The following is a 24,456-nucleotide window of genomic DNA, read 5'->3' as shown; positions in this document are numbered from 1 at the left end:
AAGTACAACAGCATCCAAGGACACAAGCACATCCCGGTGTTCTTTATCAAACAACAACCAGTATCCAGAAGGAGCAGTAACCCAGGAACACCCCCACTGACTAGTTTGTTCATTTGTTTGAATCGGATGCAGCATTTATGGCAGTTCTCCTTCCTCTGTGTACTCTGAAAAATGCTACAAATGATTCCAGATATGCAATAGTGAACATAAAAGACAATGGCCGCGTTTCCCAAATTCGTTAAGATGCTCTTAAGCGCTAAGAGCGTCTTAGGAGCGCTCTAAGAGCGCTGTGAAAGAACGACGTGTTTCCCAGAGTTGTTCTTAGCTTAAGACGCACTTTCACTAAGAACGAAATGTAAGATCAATCTGACCCACTCTTAGCAGCCTTCATAGCGGCAAACGCTCACTGCAGCCACGTCAGGGAAAGTTATATCTGACATTCAAAGGAATAATAAAACCATGCGTAATGATGAATGTGCGCCCACAGCTGCAGAACACTGACGCAAGAAAAATAGCATAAAAAGAAAAATAACAATATCAAAATACAGAATTGCCCATGTGTTCCTGTAGCTACATAAATAAAATGAATCATCATTACTATCACTTATTACGTTCACAAACACATTCGGCATCTGCATATGAGTTTACGTTAGTTATAAAAACATTAACAACGCTGTGGTATTTCACAGATATCGGGGGAACTAACAGGTGTAACTGAACTCGGCTGGAACCTCATAAAGAGATGCTCCTCGTCTAAAGGCGTTGCTGATGTCCACGCGTGAGAGACACCACGGCTGCAATACGCCATAATCTCGCTGCTAACCAACAGCGTTGCCATGCGAGAAGCCAGATAGTTTACATAAATGCATGTGTGCGTCAGCACTTCTCCCCACTTAATGTGCTGTCGGACCGGGCTGTCCAGTCCAAGTACCGGCTTCCCCCCGTGTGGAGATCCAACGCCTCGTCACGCTGGTGTCACCACACATCCAGAGGCCAACCCGCTGCAGTGTAGCCCTCAGTCTACGTTTTTACGCAGTGGAGAGCTTCCTGGAGGTGGTGGGGGACGGAACCGGCCTCAGCAAGGCATCGGTTTCACAGAGTGTGGCAGCCGTGACACCGATCCTCTTGTGCCATGCCCGGACACACATCAGAATGCCCACCACACGGGACGAGGTCCGCCAGGTGTGATACCACCTGTGTGTGGGGACTACAGCGTGTTGTGTGTGATTTATGCGCTGATAAAGTGGTGGGTGATCGATTAACCTGGCATCGATTGATTTAGTTTCAGCAACACGGCGGTGGACAGCTCCCACTAAGAGCGTGTTAGGAAGCTTCTTTGGCGAGATCTTAAGAAGGCAGTTAAAAACGCATCTGGGAAACACTCATAGCGCTTCTTCTTAGCGAACCCTTCTTTGTAGCCTTCTTAAGTCCTTAAGAACGATCGAATCTGGGAAACGCAGCCAATATGGGTGCATAAAAACGAGGGGTTGCACAAAGGGCTGAGCACGCAAAATATATCAAATGCAAAGAATGAACAATTTACAAAACAAATTAGCCTTGATTCAAAGTACCTGCAAAGGCTTCTCACTTGTACCTTCAGGGTTACAGGTCAGACAGTAAACGGTATACATTGGCTGGCTTCTGCTAGTGCCAATCTGTCACCTGTGCCCATCTAGGCTTGATTATGCACAAGAGCCTTGCTAATGCACAGTTTCAAGGTCACAGGCCTTTCAGATAAATTAACACAACAAAAACATTGTTGCAACAACAAGCTGTGGGCCTCAGAGATTATTCTCAAAAAGAAAGGTTGGCACTTACACACACATAATTCATGCTGAAAATTAGATTTATATAAAATGAGGAAGTAGACCAAGCCCTGGGGTCCTAAAGATAAGAAAAGAACTATTGAATTGGCTATTGATTTAGTGGCGAATTCACTGTAAAATATAATGAGGGTCAGGCCATGAGGCCCACTTCATTTCTGAGCAGTTACGTGATCACAATGCACATCTCAAAAATAATGAGCTAAACGCCAAACAAGAAATGCTAATGCAAGGAAAAATAAAAACGATTGCATTATCTATACCTCATTGTCAAAGGTCAAACAAAGCCATTCAATGCCAATGATGAGCAAGTAAAGGAAAAGTGTCCGAAAGTCATGTGCCAGTACGTCAACAGCAAACAGCAAATTAAACCACGACGAAAAAGCATCAGCTACAAAACGTGACTGAAGATCAATAAAGCAAACATCTAATGCTAATTTGACCTGAGACGTAATAACTCAGTCAGAAATAAATGGTGCATTAGAGAATTGAGTTACTCTGAAACTTTACATTAAATAACACTCTCAATGAAATTATACACAAATCGTGAAATGTGCTCCAGAAGGGACAGGGATAAATAAGACTGCATTCAGCTACTGCCAAACTCCCGATGAGGACTTAGGTCTGATGACACTGCATCCTGTCACACCATCTCACTATTCTGTGACTATCCCGCTTTGTCACAATCTGCATGCTGTTAGCTGAACGGACACACTTGGTAACAAGAAAAGTACAAGGCCACGCACACTGTAATACAATCCATCACATGGGTAAACCCCTGACAGTGCACGTGAAACTCTTTAAATCATAATGTTTTATAACTTTTAAATGAGAACTGTTCATTTAGGGATGTTGTCTTGTAAGATTGAATTATTATTCCTGTATACACACACATGAGCTCAACAAAAAACAGTTTGTTGGGGGTTTTTTTAAATCACATTTGAATGAAGGAAATATTTTTGTATGACTAATGAATTCAGCTGCACCTTTAATGTAAGTAGGCTTTTTTTAGGCTTAAAGCAGGCTTTTAATATAAGTCAATGCAATCCAAACCAGGGCTGCAACTAACAATTACTTTCATTATCAATGAAACATATTCAATGTGCAATAATATAAAACATTAAAAAAAACATATATATAAAAAACAAAAACAAATATCCGATGTCGTTACACCACTCGGATGTAGTGGTGTAAGGAACAGCCGGCTGAAGTGAGATTCCTGCTTCGATTACTCACATAATTCATGCCATAAGACACCCATACAACTACCGTTATCGCAAAGCACTAGACCAAATGTAACAGGATTTACTGTTTTGTGTTCATGAAGATCACAACTCATCTGAGAGGCTTCTTTCAGCTGTCCTGATTGTTGAATTTTGAGTTGGTCACATATCAGCATGCATGACCCTCAGGTGACACAAGTATGTGAGTCACACAAGAATAGAATACCACATCCAGTTTACTTTGACATAGCCATTCTTTATGGACATGTGTTGACATACATCTGTCAAAGAGCATAAAGTGGTTCTGGCTCTCAGTTGCATCTTTATTTGTCAAGTAAAGTTTAACTGAGGCATGGTTCTGGCTGCATTACACGTGCATATCCAGGCGAGGAGGGTTTGTTATCAAGCAAGTGAAACTGACAGGCATCTCTGAGCAATCTGCAAATCAAGATGCTTTCACAATGTATAGAGGGAAACCGGTTAGTGACAGCCGGTGTGACATCGGCACAGGGACCGTTATACACCCCGACACAAATAGATATCGGGGTCAAACAAAATCAATCCCTGTAACTTATTCTTACAAAAGTGCAGAAGCAAATCGAAAAGAAGTACATTGAAAAGAAGACAGGAGGTTAAAGCTTGCGTGCTCTTCTGGTTCCGTAAACCACACACGCATGTTCAGCACGGAATGCAGGAGCTGTACCATTAAACTTTAAAAAATCCACTCAGAAGATCTACTTAAACACATTTAATGAGGTGTGAGGGAGCTGTGTGTAAGAGAGAGAGCATTGGAGACCTATGTGTGTACTTCTTTGTCTCCAACACTGAGAACGACAGATCCGTTGTGAAGTCCATGTTCCTATTTGACCTTAGTATCCATTTCATGTAATTCTCTGCACAAAACTGAACTGCACAAAGTCTAATGTCTCATTAGGTTGTACAAGTACATGAAAAGAGTGGGATGAAGAGTGTGCAGGCGGCTCAGTCCTTTATCATATTCCACTACTTAACAACATCTGCTTCAGCTGTACCTTATCTATCCTATCGGGTTTTATGATGTCGCTCTCAGCTTAAGTGTTTCATCAGGTCAACCTTATCTGCCTCTTAATGTGGTGCATATTAGCAGTTTCCCCTTCACCACATTTAGAAAAAAACATAACAGGGAAAGTCCTAAGATAAGATCTATGACATTGAAGTAAGTCAAAGCCTAAACATCAAATTATATTCTGAGAATAATGGCTTGAATAAATACCAAAAAAAATGCCTAACCTTCATTTAGTCGTTGCAAGAAATGTTGATGACAACAGTAAAAACAGCCTAACTGCAACAAAAAGTTGCTTTTATGACGGGCTAAATCGAGGTGAGTGATGAATGTTTGAATGCAAGGGGAAAGATGCGGGCGTTGAGTCAATGCTGTTAGTCACTGCAGTACTCTATCTGGCACTTGCTTCACTTTCATTCTCTTTCCTGTCAGCCCACTGGCCTGTCTTCTTCCAGCATGCTCACTCTGTCTCACTAATTGTAACTCTCTCAGATTTGATTACACATCCAGGCGCTCATTGCCTCAGATGCAAAGCATTTAGACAGGCTACATCATCTTCTGAAGAAAATATGGACACATTAACATCAAACCAATCGTAAAAGGCTTGCCACTGCAACCTCTGTTGCATTTCCTGAAATAAAATTTCCTGAAATAAAGCTATTTCTCATCACATGGGCTAATTTGTCTAATTTCAGCATAAATGGGGCTTTGTTTAATTTAAGTGAACGGATACTTCTCGATACATCTTTAATCACAGAAAACCTCACTGAGTTTAATTCAACCATCTTATTTTCAATACAGTAGGACCATACTGACTCACAGGAGAATGCTATTAAACAATTCATACCATTATTATACTACATCTTCAGGTTAAAACAAACTTTTGACGTTTTCTTTTTCAACTTTAGTCTGTAGTCTATACTAACAACTGGGTGCACATCTTCATCAGTACAGCTTAAAATTAGTTTTTGATTGGCCATACTTTGAGGGTACCAAGTCAAGGAAAAGCAGAGCCATTGCCCATGGAACAGGTGTTACCTCCATCATAGATCCACCAACACTCGACCTATGGCATGGTCTACAAAGCCCATATCAGCGGCTACTCTCCCCTCTGTCCACTGTTTGCACTCAGTGATGAATAGCCCCACAGAGTAGTAATAGTCCAACTTGAACTGAGGGCTGATCCCAAGGAGCTGTTGTGGATAGGCAAAGGCTCATTGTTCTACGAGCATCCCTACAGCTGCACAAGACACAGAGTGTACTGTACCATGGGGCTGGTACTGGCCTACATTACGACGAGTCCCTCGACAATGGGGAGGAGGGGAATCTCATCTAGACCTCGTACTGGTAGCTGCTTCCTCAATCATTTGGTTATGTCCAAAAGTGACAAACAGATATTGTGCTAACTCGTTTTACAACGCCCACAGTTTACAGAAATGTTTACAATTCAAACATTTATATTTTGTGACTAGATAAGATCATTTATCGTCTTTCAGTTAAATCATGTCGTGATGAAATCATATAGATATCATGATACACGATTGCAAGTCAAAATTGATGAGCATATAATGAAGTCAGTGTGTGTGTTTTTCGCAAAATCTTAATTGGAAATAATTGTACTTACGGGAAAGCCGAGAGTAGTAAAATCAAACTATTGACTTTATCTAATGATTATGCATATGTTTTCAGTAGCTAAGCATATTCATTCCATCTTTATTCTGCCCAGCCCTCAAAAAGAGTGAGCACAGCAAGAAAGTGAACACAATCTACGCTAACCACTGGTGGGAAACCCGTGGGCACTGTGGACAATCTACCTGAGGTAGTGTTTGCCAACAGAGAAAATGAAAAAGAAATGTTGAAGAACACAGAAAACGGCTTGTAGACATTGCAGAAGGAAATGTGTAAGCAACTTGCACATTGCTGACAGAGGTCTGTGTTCATTTGTGTGTCTAAGGCACACTGTTCCTCAAAATAGAACCGTACACCAACTAAATAGAAGGCTAGAACACTTCTAAACTTCAAACAACCAGTTCTCAGCAAGCAACTTATTTTCATACTGGTTAGCGTGTTAAAACATTCATTTACTGAGGCTTTGGTTTTGCTTCAGAGATTATATGTTACTCCAGTTTGAACTTTGTCCCCATAGCTACCATCCTCTTGACAAGTTAGCTCAGTAAGTCCTGGAGAGAATGACAAAAGTGAAAAGGGCTCTTATGGAAAGGAAACTCTATGCTTTGTGCTTTAAGACCGGGCAAACTGAGCACATTTTGAGCAGCAGCCTAGTCACACTTTAATCCATAATTAAAGAGATTTTAAAGCAGTGTAGCCATAAATGGAGTATGGTTTTTCCAGCCAAGTGCACATATGATGTGTGCCGTTTTTGTGTGCGACAAATCACCAGATCAGAATGAAGGTGCTTGATCCAGCTGCTTTTTATGTATTGAATGGCTTGTAACTTCACTGATCTGCAATCCCCCCACCATGTCTAGCAGAGAGCCATGAAATACCAACAAAAAAGGCATTTACAGTGCATCCTCATGCTGATGACAAGATTTAAATCTCTATCTCAGCAGCAACCCTACTGATGACATTGTCTTTAATAATGTACTAAGCTATACTGGTTGTAATTGCTATTCAATTAATTATCGTTAGACACTGCATAGGAGGGCAATGGGTCTGATGACAAAAATCAATGTGGCTCTTTCCTGCTTTTCACCAGACGTTTTTCTCCCACTGAACTGTGACCACATTAAGAAAACTCATATTTCTCCCTGTGACTGAGCTTTATAGCGCCTGCTTAGCTGGGAGTGTGTCGTGAAAATAATCATTGTAGGCTGTTGCTCAACCTGCATGTTCATGCGAGCGTGAGTGGGAGGAGGCATGTTTGTTTGTCACGCAGCATTCGTTAAATCCTCACATGGACTTTGCTGCTCCTTTTCTGCATCAGGTGAAAAAAAACAAACTGGGATGACAAAACATCACAGATGATGGCGTCTCACCTCCTCCCTCCGTGCTCAGAAAAAGAGAGTGAGACAAAAAAAATAACATCCCCCCCACACACACACACATCTCAGCATTCTCTTCACATCTCACTGCGAATGCTCTCTGGGTGATGCTAGAGCTGGAGCATGGCACAGAAAATCTCCGGATGAGACTTTATACATATATGAATGAAGAGCATGCATTTGGAGTGCAGCTAGCCTGGCAAGGATACGTGGGTCAGGAAAAGGAGGAGTGATGTGAGGAGAATTCAAAATAAATGAAGCAACTTGAATTATTTAGAGGTACAAACTGAGAATTCAACCTAGCTTTAAAAAAGAAGTGGAAAAATGCCTCAAAAAGCCATCCATTCGTCCCCTTGTATCCAAATTGACCCGCCCACTCCAATGTAAACTGCTACAGGAAGCTGAAAAGAGTGTCCATTAGGAGGGGAAATAGATGGAGAGGTGCAAAGAGGTTACAGGTCCACCTCTTGGTTTCACTTGAGTCACGAAGGGCTTTCTATAGGGCCTGCTATATTTCATCAGCCCGCTATCCCATCGCTGGCCATTTATTCCTTCACACTGCCTCCCCTCCCCACACTAAATATATTTATTATCCGTCTGTGTGTTGCAGATGAGCTCCTTTGGCTGTGTTTCCATTACAGGGCAGTGAGCAGGAGAACAGATGGAGAGAGGAAGGAAGAGAAAGAAATCAGAGTAAGCAATTCTGTTTGCGAGCCAATTCACAGTACAAGACTAATGGCGGCAAAACTGAGCACAGCTCTAATCAATACGCATCTCTCCTAATCAAAATGACCTGATAAATCAAATGGTCCTACGATGCCTTGTATGGTCTATAGCTTTCAGATGAGACTGTTAGCCTAACTGCTCACTAATGCTATAAGGTTTTTCCAACAGGTCATCGCTACAGTATATTAAAAAGCAATACTGACCTGAATGCAACAAAAGAAATACAATAACGAAGCAGGGTAAGTCAGGCAGCAAAACCATAAAAGAGACACAAAAAAAGCATCAGGTACATGACATTACAAAGTGCTTATAATGCTGGAAATTCGACTAATTGCCCCAACACATGCAGGTCAAATGGAACTACTCTATCGTTCAGCAGCAGGTACAAAAACATTCTCTTTTAGTGCTGAACCAAACATTAGCTTCCCTTGGGAAGAGTGATAAAGTCTGAAAATAAATTCAACCTTGTGTGTTTACGTTAGCACAAAAGTGCCTTAATCTGCAGGTGTGTGGTCTGTGTGCACGGACATCTGTGCTTAGTAGTGTTAGTGTATGCAGGTTTGTGTGCACATCTGCAGCCTGCTATTGCTCTTGGTTGACCTGAGAAACAGGTTTGCAGAGCCCTGGGGCTTCCAAACGTATTTGACATGCAATACTTCAAAAATACAAAACCACTTCTCCTGCCAGGTAAGGGCCTGTTTAGCAGGTCATGGGTCACAGTCGAGTAGAGACAGATCTGAGACCGGCAGGCTTCAGTGTATTATGCTGCAGCAGGATGGATAGACTAAAGAGAGCTGCGAGGAGGGCAGAAGGGTGAGGGGGAAGCCCATGCTGAGAAAGAGCAGGACCAGCGTGGTGCACTAACAATTTGAAACTTGACTACACAGCCGTAATACACAACTGTATTGCCCTCTCAAAAGGTGTGCTTTAAAGCTATATCAGGCCACAAGAAAAATAACTACTCATCAAATGGCAAACAATTGATAAAATGTCAGGTCATCACTGAGTGCTTATTAATCAAAATCTAAACCACAAGGAAAAGCTGTAGGCTCGAATCTCTTCGCCATCTATTGAGTAAAAAGCACACGTTATTTTTGCATGCGACTGAGACCAAATTCATTACAATATCTAAGCGTTCTACAGCTCATGCCTAAATAACATCAAGAGGCTGCCATTGAAATGTAATCCTACATCTTGTGTAGTGAAATTCAACCTTGAGGTCTTGTACTTCACACACGAAATGTAAATTACAACCCTGAAACTTAACAGATTTTAAGTATTTTCTTAACATTTACCTCATATTAGAGTTTTATTATTATTTTCAATGATTGTGTTTTGGAAATTAAGTGTCCGAAAATAGAGTAAAAATATATTGCGTTTATTATCACAAAAGGTTTTAAAAAGGTAGCAAATCCTCACAATCAAGAAGCTAGAAATTGAGAACAGTTGGTAGAAATCATTGTCAACCGATTATCAAAATGCTTGTTTAGTTAAATGACGACATAGCTATTTGTTTTAGCACTATTTTATATTATTGTATTACCGCAAAGTAATTTGTTTCACTGTGACAATTTCTTGTCTCTGTGGTGGAGCACCTGTTGAGCTTCATTGTACTCCATTACTGAGTAGAGGATGACCGTACTTGCTACAGTACTACAACAGACAAAAGAAGAAGCAAAAACTTCACAACCAAGCTAGAGAATAGGAGGAATCCTTCTGGTTACCATCGTGCAAAAAAAGATACTGAGGTGCTGCCTGGGTGTTTTCATGTGTCGGTGCTGTTCTCCTTGCATTCAAGGCAGGGGCTCCCTCAATGAATACTATCACGTTTCCGCCGGGCTGCACCTCTCACAGATCATACTGCTGCCTTCAAGAGCTTGAGCGAACATCAAAGGCAACTGTGTGATTTTGCATTCCTGTCAGAGCATTACAACCTCTGGAGCTTCCCCCCCTGATGAAAAGCCCAGCCACACTCGCTCCCACAGCCATCTTTACTGATTTCAAAGACACACTCAGGGTTTAATGGCACAGTGCATCATAGTGGAAGAGTCAAGTGAGACACATGAAGCCTCCTCAGTGCCTTTTGGTACGAGCAGCCACACTCTCTCCGCTTTCTATCTGTTCTCCCTCTTCATGGTGCACATGTACCCCCCCATGGGCAAGGGGAAGGTGGTGTGAATCAGGAGGCAGACAGCCAGAGCCTCAGATAACAGCACTGTGTGCATCAATGGCAGTGTGGCTGGCTGCCCCGCGCAAAATATTATTTACAGCTCACACTGGAGAAAATTACAGCAGCAATCCTCTCCAGAAGGAGGAAAACCAGCTGACCTGGCAACACTTAGAGTGAGGCCAGAAGGAGGGTAAGGCACTATAATTATTATATTGCTTCCCTTTATTCACTGTCGCTATCTATACTGCTCACATAGCCTGTGGGGGATTCAAACCACTGACAACAGGTAGTATACTGGTGCATAGGAGGATGATAAAGAGGCAGTAAAGGCGGTGTATCGTTTTTAAACCTGGCCTTGCGGATAGTTACTCCACTTTCAACTAGCCCACTCACAGCTGATTAATGTATGAGAAAAAAGGCAGTGAAACCAATGGATTAACTTTAAAAGGGTAAGCATTAAAACTACCAATCGTGAAATATGATGTCAAAGCAGTTCACACTGGCAAAATGCCAAATTTCAAATCAAGTGGCTGGAGCAATCTTAGAGCAAAGAGGGAGTGTAGTGGAATTAGAAACAGATGTTTTTCTTCCCATGAAGGTGTGCATAGATTTAGTTTTTCTTATACTGTCTGAGCAATGGTCTAAAGATACTCCATCTATAAAAGCAGCAAATCCTGAAATGTAAAAGCAAAATCCAGTGAAAATGTGGCTTATTTTAAGGATGTAATATATAAAAAATTTTAAAGCGATCACCAAATGTGTTGATTCAATAAATTTGTTCACGTTAACGGTTTCAATTATATGCATTATGCTATCCATAAAGTTTACGCACGGAAAGGGCGTTTCCTTTGATACAGGTCATAGTGTCTGGAAATAGAGTGCATATTTTTAGCATGTGGGACCCCAGAGAAAAGCAGACCAGGTCTCTAGAGAAAGGTAAAAAAGACAGTGCCTAACTCTCAACACAGCTTTAGTTCCTGTTGTTTTACACACATTCTTACAGGTGAGACCCTCTGTTCTTTTGACCATACGGTTTTTAGGAAGGTGAGTTAACATGAAAGACAACAACAAAAAAGTCTGCTGCGATCTGAAAGCGTAGTTTAACGACTCTTAGTTTCAGCTCCCATCAACTTGCATCTGTCGTGACTTCCTGGCTGGCAAAGAACTTACCCGGCAGTTAGCTAACTGGCTCAAGGCAATGATGCGAGACCACCGCTGGCTCGTGCCGCTGCCAGGCGGCGCGTAAAGTAACAGTTTGCCGCTACTTCACGCCGCTCCTCGCGCATTTCTGGCCCAAAATGAGGAAAAGGCAAAAACTGGAAATGGCAGTTTAGTTACATTCTTCTACGACCTAGTCACTGCAGTGAGAACGCTAGCAAGAGCAGCAGGATGGCACGAGCTAACAATGTGTGTGTGTGTGTGTGTGTATGTGTGTGCGCGTGTGTGTGAGCGTGGGTGTGTGCGTGTGAGTGTGTGTGTGTGTTGATGCCAGACACACATACCAAACGGTTCAGTCTTCTCCGTAGCATCTTCTTCCGATTATCTTCTTTGATTTCGCAACACTGGTGAACTCTCCCGATTCAACTGACGCCTCCGAGGCTCAGCTTCAGCTTCTCCCGGGAATAACTTTACATGTATGTTAATTGACCTGCTAGCCCCTTAGCTATCTACCCTCTACTCTACCGTTAGTTCTAGCTATATGAAATGTCGCAGCGACGCTACATCGTTTCCATTTTGTTTGATTTCGGTATCCTCTCACCATTCGCATTCTCTCCCCTGAATATTTTCCGCGTTGCGGTGCAGCCTACTAGTCGCGCTTCCCCTCGCTCAAGGCTGGAGGAACAGTCCCTGACATTTCTCTCGCTGCCCTGTTGCTGAGACTCGTACAAATCATTTGTGGCGCGCGAGTCTGCCTGGCCGTTGACTCGCAAACTGCCGGAGACGGACTAGAAAAAAAAACTTCTCTCTTGAAATCCCTGTGCACAGGTCGGCTCACCTCCCTGTCAAACAATTTTCACTTCAGCAGCAACCCACAAACGTCCCCACGTTCACAAGCTCCACCCGGCGAAGGTGCGGCGACTTTTGCTCGCACTGTATTGTGGGTAATGTGGTCTGAATTTGAACTACAACCTTTTCCTATTCCTGTAGACGAGAACTGGCGATTTGTGATCGTTGAGCATTGAAAGAAAGCCTCATATACATTTCATCTCCCGATAGATGACGCCAAAGAGGATTTTAATACAGTTAAAACATTCCTCATAACAGAATGATGGATAAAAAGCTTTTGGTGGATATTGTGCAAATATCTCAGCACAATCTTAAGATGCAGCAAAAGCAAGCAACATATATTCATTTATAAATAATATACGTACAACAACATATTGCAAACAGTGCAATTGGTAATACAATGTATTACACTTACAGTCATTAATAATAGTACTAAACTCTGATTATTGCCCAATACTAATACTGGCTTCCCTTTAAATTAACATGCATGATGTTGTAACACAGAAAGTCTTATTACACATGTGTTAAGTTTCTAGTGTCCGCATATTACTTGCAGGTCTTGAAGGAGTTGCTCTTAGAATGGGTAAATACTGTGTCAGTCTTGATTTTAAATTATTTGCAACTGCGTATGAGATGTGTTTTGCGCTTTTGGGAATTTAACAGCTGCAATATTGAAAAAAAAGACATAAAAAAGATTAATACAGCAATGTATGTTTATGTAGGCTAAATGAGTTTTGGGACTTAAAGGATTGTCTTGGTTTATGAACTCTAATATAAACTGTCCTTGTTTTGCTGGCATTTGATCAGCCAATACTCCTGCAACAGGACCTAAAAAAGTCTCTAATACAGCATGCCAACGCATGTGTAATTCAAAAAGTAAATGGTAACGTGATAGAAATTCTGCCATATAATCTATTCTATGGCAGAATATTCTCTTCTCAGCATTTCAGAGTCCAGGTTGGAGTCAAAGCTGTAAACCAGGTGGTAAAAAAAAGTGTCATGTGTTGTGGGTCTTGTGTGATTAAATGACGCAGGTTTGCAAATCTCTTTGACTTACATATCTTACTTCTTTCTTCTAGCTTTAAAGAGTACCATGTGATGTTTGGAAGAAAAACACATATGTAGTGTCTTGACTCCTGGTGTCATCAGGTAAAATGTGCAGATGTTGTAAAAAATATTTGCTATTGTGACAAAAGTTGAAAAGCAGAATAAGCTAAAAGTCTGAGAAACAGGAAATAACAATTGGCCTAATATCTGAGGTTCACAATGGCTTGACTGTTAGTATGTGTCATCAAAGGCCATGCTGAGCACTGCAAAGAATACAAATGCAAGCAAAGATTGAAATCCTTGGTCATACACACGTTTGCTCTTCTGAAAAAGTTGAGAAAAACTAAATGAGGAATATTATTTGTGTTATTTTGAGTACATTATATAATCACTAAAACCTTGCAGAAATGAATTATGTCTTAACTTTTAGCCTCTAATGCAATACATTGAATATGAATTCAAAATGGTGCTCAGACTACATGTAGGTCACAAACCGAAATATGACTCTTATGATTCTCAGAGGCTGATTTGTATTCGTATGTGTCACAGCATGAGGGACGATGGCAGCTATTTGCATGTGGCTGCCGGTTTGCATTTTGCCTCAGGGACGCCCTTCCTGTTAATGAAATGTGATCAGTTTTGCAAACCTAAAAACGCTTCCTCTGTTACTCCACTTGCCATGACAAGTGGGGTAAGAGAGGAAGAGTTTTTAGGGTGCAATGTGTATTTTTGTGCATAACTATCAGAGATTGTTCTTGCTATCAAGAACACCAGCTTTGTCAGCCAATGTCACCATGACTTGGTGTGTCTGTTAGTGTCTGGGTGTGAATTAGTGTTCTGAAGCAGCTCAGATATTGTTCAGTTCCTGAGCGCGATGGCTGACTTGTTCTTAACTTAGACTTAGAAATGTTTGGACTTTTATAAACATAGAGCTTTAAAATCCTGTCAAAGTTATGAGCTGTCAAAGTCTAAATATTTGAGGCACAACCCCATTTGGTTACAGAATGTGCCATGACAGGCGGCTCACAGTAACATCACACCAGAAAGTAACCAGCTTAATTAACGCTGCCTTTCCGAGCTGTGGTGCAGAGAAAACACAGGCATACATCATTTGAGTTTACAATTTGCTGAGTTATGTGTGTTGTATATTTTTTTCCCCCTCTCAATTTTTTTCAGAGCAAGATATAACAATGATAGGTATACATTATATGTTATATTATGATAAGCAATCCAAAGTTAAACTATCTGTCACATCAGAGATGGATAGATCCGTAATAAATTGGATAATATCGCCACCATGTGGCCAAACAAAGAATTGCTTCATTATATTTTACAGTTTGTTAAATTTTGAGAAAAACAGTCTCTTCTCCCTGATCCTTTCCAGAAAGTCAAACACTGAGTGTTGCTAAGATGAGAGAATTCCATGCAGGGTAATGTCATGTGTAGAGCATCCAGGTTTATACACCATAAAAACTATGCGTTCATTACAGACTTCATCTTTGTTTAATGTAATAGAAGAGACAAAACTAAAGAGCATTTTGTGGGATCACTCCAGCTGCAATGCATAGTTGGGCCAGGGGACTAAAGTAGTGGCTTATTTTGTTAATTCAAATCTTCCAAAAAATATTGGGATGTCACTGACAAACTGAAGATCACAAAAGCCCTACATGTTCCTCAGCCAGAGGGACTAGCTTTCATACATGTCAAACTAGAAACGTTAAAGGGACATCGAGGAACAGAGTAAATATTGAGCTCTCATGCGGATGAATTACAATAAATCAGTACATTTGAATAGTAGAAATAAAAATAGAACAATATTTATGATTTAGACAGCGATATTTTTGTTATACTTCCTTCTTTCAGTACTGCATCCATACCCATGGCGCATACACTGACCTTTCAACTGGTTGCTGTAATTCAATGAATGTCCACATGGTGGCAGCCCAGTAACATCAATGAGACGTCACCAACTTGTTGCACTGAGACAGAAACCTGCAGCAGTTCTGCAGAGGTGAATACAGTAGGCCTGCCAGGAAAATCATTACAATCAAACATCTTTGATTTTTGTTGAGCGTTTTTGAGGACTAAACTATGATCATATACTTTACTTATTTGCTTACTTGTTTTTTATCCAAATTTTATACTTTCACTTGTACAGTTAAATGTTTCTTGTTGTTGCTGCTGTTGTTGTTGTTGTTGTTGTTGTTGTTGTTGTTGTTGTTGTTCCTTGTTTGTAATAACTTACGTGGCAATAAAACGTTTCTGATTCTGATTCTGATAAGTGCTGTTCAAGACTGAAATTAAAGTATGTTTTACATGCAACAAACTTCTTTTTAAAGATTGCATTTGGTAAGATTTTAGTGTTTGAATCCGTAAGTGAAGGCAGAATACAAGAACAGTGCAAGACATGAGTTAAGACATAACAAAACCTTTTATGAAAAAAAGGATAAATAACTAAACTTAACAAATACATTTACTGTATGTCTACATGTATTTCAGTACAGTAAGCTGTGTGTGGATCATAAAAATAGAATTACTGCAAGGCAATTGCACGAAAATCTAAACTTAATTTCAAAGTAAAAGTATAGGGCTCAAGAAGTGATGAAAATAATAAAAAGATGTAAGCGGGTATTATTTATGCTGATAAATAAACAAACATATTTCAGGCACTGTTAGCATTTATTTGAGGATGACATATTGTTATTTTTGTATTATAAGAGTTTGTTAACATTTCTTATTCAGATATTTTATTTTTAACCGATGCCCAGAGAGTGCTGCTGGTTCGGGGTTCTGGTCCTTGGTGTACAGTATTTGATGAATTTAGTGGGCATTCCTTTACTGGTTCTTCCCCTGTGAGTCGCATTCGTAATTCTGAATTTAAACTGACAGCCCCTGTGGAGGAGTTGGGAGACTTCCCCAGCCATCTGTCTTAGAGCAGCCCCCCTCCGACACCCCCTTCCCTCCCTCCACGCATCCTTCATTCCCACACTGGGCCTTTGTCAGCAGTTCCTGTCCCTGGACTAGGCGTGGCGTGCGCAGAGGCTGGGGCGACCGTGGGTGCTTTCAGAGGCACCTGCAGATGGGACAAAGGGCCAAGGGTGCTGGGGCTGAAGACAGATTGATGCTTTGTGCACTGGGGCTGGAGAGAGCGAGCAAGGGAGAGAGAGGGTGGTGGGGGATAGTTAGCTGAGAAGTTTTCAGGGAGAGGATTTTTGGGGGAACACGGGGTTGGGGGTGAAGGGGGGAGGTCTGTCACTCCAGTCTGTGTGAGTCCAAGCTTTGGAGGACCCAGAGAGATTGACAGCTTTTGTGGACTGCATCTTTGCACAATGGTCGTGCTTTAATGGGCGGTAAAGCTAGAGTAGAGCTTTGGGGAAGGTTTGGTGGGGAGGTAGTGCTTGGTAGTTGCGATGGTGGCGGTGCGGGGAGGCTGAGGGATGGGGGGCCAAAGGCTTTACTGCTTTGCTTGGTGGGGACCAATTCATGGGTATTCAGTCCAAGGCTCGTTATTCACTGAATGCATCCAGTGGAGGAATGCAGCAGCATCAATTAGAATGTGTTAGCAGATAGCAACGCAGGGAAGAAAAACCTTTTTCTCCCTTTTGCTCACAGGACAACACAGTCCCACTATAGGAGGTGTCAGAGCCACAAAGCCTTTTTGTGGGTCTCTCTCCATTACATTACCAGTGCAATATGTAAGGTGGGGACTCTTTTGATTTAAATTAAGTGGAAAAAACACTAAATCCTATTTTCATTCAGCAAGGATAATGGTGTTATACTCTATAAAGGTCTTTAACTACTTATGTGTGGCTTAAAATCTTCCCCAGCTCTCTTTTCACTCCACCTCAGTGTCTTACTCTCATTGGGGGTATTATATTTATTCAATGGTGGAGGGTCAAAGACAGACGGTTAAACAGAGTTGCTTGTAGCCTTAACTGCCGCATCACTTCTAATTGTGTATCAGTGGGTCAGTGGTTTGTTGTGTTGTCCCCCTGTAAGAAAGGAAGAGCGGATATGAATTTAAACAGTATCTTGTAAGGCATTGTTTGGAGAGGGCTCAGGCCACCACTTCAGACTCAGAGGGCCTTTTAGTAAGAGAGTCGTATTTCTATAACTTTCAACACAGTGATATAAAAGAGGAGGAAGGAGTCGAAAACACTTTGATGGCGATCACATGTCGGGTTTGACACACCATTCTATGTTTTGAATGTAGAGGGCAGCCGAACATGCCCTTTGAACTAATTAGGCTGCACTTAATTGAACTCTCTTTAAGGTTGCACAGCAAACACATCGTATATTTGAAAACAATGAAAATAGCATTAATTTCAATCAGCCATGCCTCTTAGTTCATTTCACTAAAACGTTCCTACAAAATGTATAATTCCTGCAATTTGTGAGAATTTTTTAAAACGGGGGAAAAAAAGTTGTTCTGCACCGACCAACTTGAACAGACTGAAGTTTTCCACCCATGCACTCAGCATCCATTTTGTCTCCAATTTCCTTGCTTTTAACACAAGATGATACAGATGGCATGTGTGCTGAAATATAATTGGGAATTTTTGTTCTCCTTAGGTTTAATGAGAACTAACTGGCAGGAACCTCTTGTAGAAAGGTGTAGATTTCAATATGAGCAATTACGCTTCATTTGAAGCCAAATGAGCCAAATTTGCATCCTCTGAAAAGGGAACCAGTGTTAAACTGTATGAAAAGTGCAGTAAATTGGGGCAAACATCACAACGTGCAGAAATGCATCTCCGCTGTAATTGTGTAATTGTAGAAGCGCTCTAAATGCACAGCCCAATTAAACTTGCTTCTTCTGCAAGGCAAAGAATTGGCAGGTTATTATGCAGCAAAGTATCAGCACATTTAAATAGCTGCCTCCCTCATGGGTGGGGATGGAGGGTGGGATCATTTGCAGCAAAATGGAATATCTGATCAAATATGGACAGATGTCTTCATACATGTGGAGCGGCTGTGAATTGGTTGGAAGAGGCTAGATGGATGGATGGCCTCCTCTAAGAGATAGAGCTTCCTGCCCTGAGTACCGAGGGGGCACAAGAGGAAGAGGGTGAGAGAGGGGGAAGGTTAAGCTCTCAGTGGGGGGAGACATTTCCCTGAAACACCAGTTGATGGGTCTCTCCCACAAAGGGTGGAGTGACGCAGTCTGCACTGCTGCAGAACAGCCTGGTCTCTGTCTGGATTAGGCCCTGCAGCATACAAAGGGGAGCTCAAGTAAACGGTTCATGAATGTTGATTAATTGATGCCATTTTTTGCAGTGTGCCATGGAGATTTAGAGGGTAGGGGTGCAAGAGGGTGGTTGTGAGTAAGCAGGGGCAACTGCAGTCTGAGGCTGGAAATGTGTTTTTTGTGAGTACATTTTTCAGATATGCAAATCTTAAATGGTTGTTGTAGATCACAAACTGACGCACAAGCTTGATTCATAACTTCTGCCGAGATTCCTTAATCTGTCCTACTTCAATAAACAAGACAGCTTTCCGACAAAAAAAGTTCTAAGGGCTCAATCGAGCTGGCACGCTGTGACTCCCTTTGGTCTCTGTGTGCTTTGACTCCCGATGGTGTTGTCAGATGTGCCGAGCTGGCACAGTGAGCAGCTCAGGTGGCAGAGGCAGTGAGGAGGTTCCCACGATAGGGTTTAGGGGTACAGGTGTGCTGGGAGAATGAGGGTGGCCCAGGGCAAGGAGGGGCGAAGCACTGGCCCATAGCCCACCTCAATGGAGGGATCCCAGGGGCCAACTCAATAGCCTGGGTTCCACTTGATGGAGAGAGAAAGGAGCGTTTCAGCCGCTGCCCAGCAGGAAAGATCTGGTTGTGGGAGACCTCTTTCAGGACTCACTGTTTGTCTGAAGGCTGTCACAGCAGATGAGTACTCAGCAAACAGCGTGAACAAGGATTTGAACCAGAAAACCAACAGAGCCTTGACAATATTGTGATTGGGCCTTGTCTCTTTAGAGGGGGCTGAAAGCCGAATTGAGAGCAGTAACAAGTGCACATTCAGAGCAGGACGGGGATGCCTTTGGGTTGTGTTTTATGGTTTTGAGGCTTATATGTGGTGGATAAAGCAAAATCATGTTAATCTCCCCTTTCTCCTTTCTAAAAGCAGAATGGGAGTGAACCTATGGCACTTTAATTGCCTAAAGTCTTACAAAGTCATTGTTCAGTCTTGTTAAGTCAAACGTGAACGAGACTTTCTGCAGTGCAAACAGAGCACAAGTCAAAGCATTCTTTAAACATTTAAATACAAGCACCGCAACAAACAATTACACTGAGTTTATTTATGTTATTTCACCTTTTATCGGGTGCTTTTGATGTCATCAAAGGGTCTTATTGATGAGCCCGCTGTGGATGCCATGAAGAGGATACTTTTGATTATTCTGTTCTGCAGCCTTCCAGCCGCTCAGTGTCGCTCTGCACCTGATGGAGTCAGGTAAGATTTACAGTGCCTCAGTCAGAGACTGCACAGTTATTAACTTAGAACATAGTTTAGATTGTTTGTATTATATGGAATATTTTCCACCTACCACACACACATAAAGCATGCATGCATGCACTTATTTACACAACACGCACACAGTCAAGCCTTTACTCACTTACTGTGACTTACACAAGCACACAAGCACCTGTGCTTTGTCACCTGCTTTCTGCCCAGAAAAAGGGATTAGATGGAGAAAAAAAAAACACAGCTCATTGCAGTGAGTAGCCATTGTTTTCTCATTTTGAGGATAAATAAGACTTATGTGTGAGTAAAATCAACTTTGTTGATTTAGATCTGTGTGTTTTCGCACTAATAGGTCTGATAATATCAATTCATCAGCCGCTGACAACTAATAGAATAAGGAGTGTGAATCAGTAAAATCAGATTACACATAAAACAAACTGATTATATGCTTCCGTTTTGTTTCCCCTCTGACTTTGTATACATTTATCGACCTATTTATCCATTTGATGGTGAGTGAGAGGGCCATACAAAGAGCAATGTTGTCTTTTGGAGGAGCTGGGCTAACTTTGAAGGTTTGTGAAGAGAGAGGCTTGTGATGGAATGGGCCGGGAAGGACTGTGACTTCTCCATTGAGAGTGGAGGGGCACGCTGGATTAGCTTGATTTGCCTGTGAATGGGCGCTTTCCATTATTCTTGTTAGGGAGCTGTCACATCGAATTGAGAAAGTGAAAACCTCCTTTTATCAACCTTTTCCAAGTGAAACTGAACGGACAATCAATAACTGAATTCAGGCCCAGGGGAAAGTCAAGCAGAATGATATGGGGCTGTTGTAAAAGGGTATTTTTCAAATTGCTAATGGGAAAAAGCAGATAACTGATGTAATGTTGGCTCCAGATGCTGTTGAGATTAATGGAAAACTGAAGATAAAGAAATGAAGTCATAGTGGTACAAATACAATTAGGTCTGTTAAGTACAAGTAATACATCGAAAATAAAATGATAATCAAAATGCAATTGCAAGAATACAACTGCTACTACTAATAATACATGTAATAATATTAAGAATAAAAGTTTAAAGAATAACTATATTTGTTTGACAAAATAGATGCTTTTTATATTAGTTTAAAAAGATATATAAAAAGAATTGAAAACAATGTTAAGGAACCACAAAAGTGTGATTTATATAATTTTTTACACATTATATTTTCGAATTTATACTCTCATGGTATGATCATATAATTATTGCTTAGAAGTTAACACAAAATGGGTTTTATTTATTGACTATATATTTATCATATTATGATAATTTTTGCAACAAGTTCAAGACCAAACAAACCGGGAGTGCCTCGCTTTTTATTAAAAGAATGACACCATATTGTTTTGGAGTTTCATTATATTGACCTTATTGTGCCATTGTGCTTGTTCTGACACCATGATAATGCCTGAATACAGAGGGAATTATGCTCTGTATAAATAGATCCCATAGTCAAGGATCGCTTCAATTATCCCTCTACACATTGACAACATGAACAGAATAAAAACTAAAGCCTTAGTCCAAGCTGGTCTCAAGGCGCTCTTCAAACATTGTTTTGGCTTTTGTTCGAGGGGCAGAGGAACATCAGCAGCATCAATGGTAAAAGAGAAAAGAAATACATTCATCTGATACATTAACTGCTCTTATACGATCAAAGCATTCATTGAGGAAAAAAAGCTAAGTAAAAGTAATTCAATTACATTAATAGCTGTTTTTCAGCTCTTCTTTAAACTTTTTAACCTCAAGTTTGTATTTTCTCTCTATTATATAATTCATATATTCTCATTGTGTTGTATACTCCGTTCTAACTATATGTTTTAAGTCTTTCAGCCATGTTGTATGATATTTAAGTGCACATAGTATCATGGCAAAGGCTTTCCACACCCAAACCATTAATCAACAAATTTTCTCAAATTGCTGCCCCCAATTTTTACGCTGGTTGGAGAAAATGAATCGGATCATTTGGCCTCATCAATCAATTTGGTAATTGATGTCTTAATCGTTATACAGTTAATTGAGCACCTTGATTGTTGCCTGTCATTGTTCAAAGTAGCAGCCTGCAGCAGTTTTGAGGGAATTAGAACAAACGACATGAATGTTATTGCTTACTTACTGTAACCACTTTCCCACATATTGGAGACACACTAAAAGAAACATATGTTTTTTTAAATGTGTTTTTCTGGACACGTCTTATACGATGGCTGCTATTTTGGAAAATGTAACTCAAAAATAACCGCATAATGATTTTGTCGAGTGCTCCTATTCCCGCCAATAAGAGCATGTGAGGTTTTCATCACCGCAATTGTCATCCATCCATCTTCTGTGCACGGTGAGTTGATAACAGCCGATGAAAAATGACTCATGGCTGTAATGAGTGTCTCACCTCTGAGTGGTAGGCACGTTGGCAGCCCTCTGTGGAACAGCAATTCCCCATTTATTCCACTTCACTGTCTTTTCTCCACCTCATATACCCTCTTACCTTCAAATTTTCACAGAAGAAATCCCTCTTCTCTCAATGCAAGCAGTCCTGACATTAGTTAAACACCAAAGGCCGGGCCACTGAGGCTACAAAGGCCACAGGCCCTCGTATAGACAGACTCTCAGCAGCTAGGTGTAGGATAGCAGTTAGGGCTCAGGGGGGGCTCTGGGGGAGGGGAAGAGTCCTTAATTGAGTTACAGAATACTTTAATTACGTCTGTTTCCCACATTCTTCCTCTTAACGTTTCACACACAAAATGAGCGACTAAGGGGGGGAAAAACACCCAGTTCCAGCCCCGGAGTGCAGCTGCAAGGCAATTATCATCAAGCACCCCTGCATCTGTGTACAAACAATCCCACAGCTGCTGGCATTGATACTGTATATGCAGAGTGAAGCAGAGAAAGCCCAGGTTGACCCCGGGGCTCCACTATCGCCTCCAAGACCACGACCTATTCATCCGGTAGGATATTTGTGACACCTATGAACACTCAACATGTTTACAATTTCAAATGAGCTGTCGCATTATGTTTAGCACAGTGTGTGCTCTTCTTTTGAACACTGTCGACATGTTTGTATCATATTGCAAAGGAACTGAAATCATTAGGCTCCTATAGCACTTGTCTAAATTCCCTCTTTCTCTAAATACTCTATTCAAACAAGTGTAATTTGGCACCTCTTTAAGAAACATGTTACCAGAGAAGGACATATAACCGACACAAGCTTTAAGCTTGCTTTTGAATTCTCCTTTAACTCCTGAACATACTTTTTTACTTTTTGTCCTTCAAAGTAGGGTTGGAAATAATTAGGATATATATATATATATATATAAGCTAATACACAATATATATATATATATATATATATATATATATATATATATATATATATATATATATATATATGTATATATATATATATATATATATATATATATATATATATATATATATTGTGTATTAGCTTGCTCCAGCTCTTCATTAAAGCTGTGTGTTGTTTTTGGTGAAATATATAACAACCTGAGGCTCTATGTTCCATCAAACAGAAATATTTATGATGTTTTGTGCGTTATTGTTCACACATTTCCCCAGAAATTCTGCCTATTTGGTATCTTTTGAAGAACTTAACTTTGAATTTAACATATTATGACACAGGTTTGAACAATGTTTGGGTGTAGAAAATTAGTTTTTAAAGACTGAACCATTTAACAGATTTTTATCTAGAATAATAACTGCATGTAATAGTGTTCATCTGTCCTCAATTCATTCGTACATAAGACATTTTTCACCTGTAAACACAAAATAATTGATTTAGTTATTGCTAATATAATTTGTGTGTGAGTGAGTGAGTGTGTGTGTGTGTGTGTGAGTGTGTGTGTGTGTGTGTGAGTGAGTGTGTGTGTGTGTGTGTGAGTGTGTGTGTGTGTGTGTGTGTGTGTGTGTGTGTGTGTGTGTGTGTGTGTGTGTGTGTGTGTGTGAGTGAGTAGACTTAATGTGCGTGACCAAAAATGTGAGTGGGCTAGTGAGAGTGAGTGAGTGAGTGAGTGAGTGAGTGAGTGAGTGAGTGAGTGAGTGAGTGAGTGAGTGAGTGAGTGAGTGAGTGAGTGAGTGGGCCACTGTGGGATCGAGGGGAGACGGGAGGATGACTTTATGACACTGAGGGGAGAGGAGCAGCGGCAGAGACACAGAGGGCCTGGGCGGAGGTGGAGGTGGTGTGGGGAGAGAGGCAGCCCGAGCTGTCAGCTCTGAGGGGCCGCTGGAAGACTCAGCAGGAGCCCAGCTTGGCCCCCGGGATGCCTTGTCACCACGGCGAAGCCCTGGAATGCGGCGACGCACAATGAGCTCCCGGGGCTCAGAGGGCACTCCGATTTGATAACCACATTAAAGTCCAAGCAACATCTGTTGGTGTGCAAGAGAAAGGCTTACTGGCAGGCTTTAACCCCCCAAACTGGGATCATTAACCCTCAGCCCTGTGAGAGAAGGGGGACAACGGCCCTCTATTTGTCAGCCGTCCTGCACAGGGCTGCGGGGCCTAATATTTTACCGAAAACAGCGTGAGAAGAGAAGCTCCCTGGGCACCATGGAGAGCGCTCCTTCACATTTTATTCACAAATTAGCAGGATGGTACAGTTTGTTTCACTTCATGGAACTCACAAAATAACATTTGCATAGCCTCCAAAATAAAGGCCTCTGAGCATGTCGTCAGTTTATGTATTGCGAATCATTCAAAAAGTAAACATTTAATTATTATAATTCTGTGCAGACATTACAAAACATTTGAGCAAATATCAACTTAATAGAAAGGATGTTGTATTGATGTTGTAACAGACACATAGATGCGTGTGTATTATTTCCCCCTCTGATTTGTTAATGTGCAGTTAGAGGCGAGAGCGCCAAGTTGACCGAGGATGGAGAAATAACAGGTGTCCCGTCACAAAGACACGTCT

General features: G+C 41.2%; 1 protein-coding gene across 8 annotated transcripts in view; it reads right to left on the bottom strand.

Annotated features, from left to right (window-relative positions):
• Positions 1–12,040, bottom strand: part of atp11c (ATPase phospholipid transporting 11C) — a 41,863-nt gene extending 29,823 nt beyond the window's left edge. For all 8 annotated transcript variants that reach the window (XM_068590115.1, XM_068590070.1, XM_068590054.1 and 5 more), the window contains exon 1: positions 11,492–12,040. In XM_068590115.1, the coding sequence (XP_068446216.1) occupies positions 11,492–11,518 (27 nt within the window). In that variant the 5' untranslated portion in view covers positions 11,519–12,040. The remainder of the gene's footprint in view (positions 1–11,491) is intronic.
• Positions 12,041–24,456: the final 12,416 nt, after the last annotated feature.

The sequence above is a fragment of the Clinocottus analis genome, unplaced genomic scaffold, assembly GCF_023055335.1.
Source record: "Clinocottus analis isolate CAN_PGR_092001 unplaced genomic scaffold, fCliAna1.0.p SCAF_10, whole genome shotgun sequence".
Taxonomy (NCBI): Eukaryota; Metazoa; Chordata; class Actinopteri; order Perciformes; family Cottidae; genus Clinocottus; species Clinocottus analis.
The sequence above is the reverse complement of the archived record's forward strand: the minus strand, read 5'-3'. Positions and strand labels throughout refer to the sequence as shown.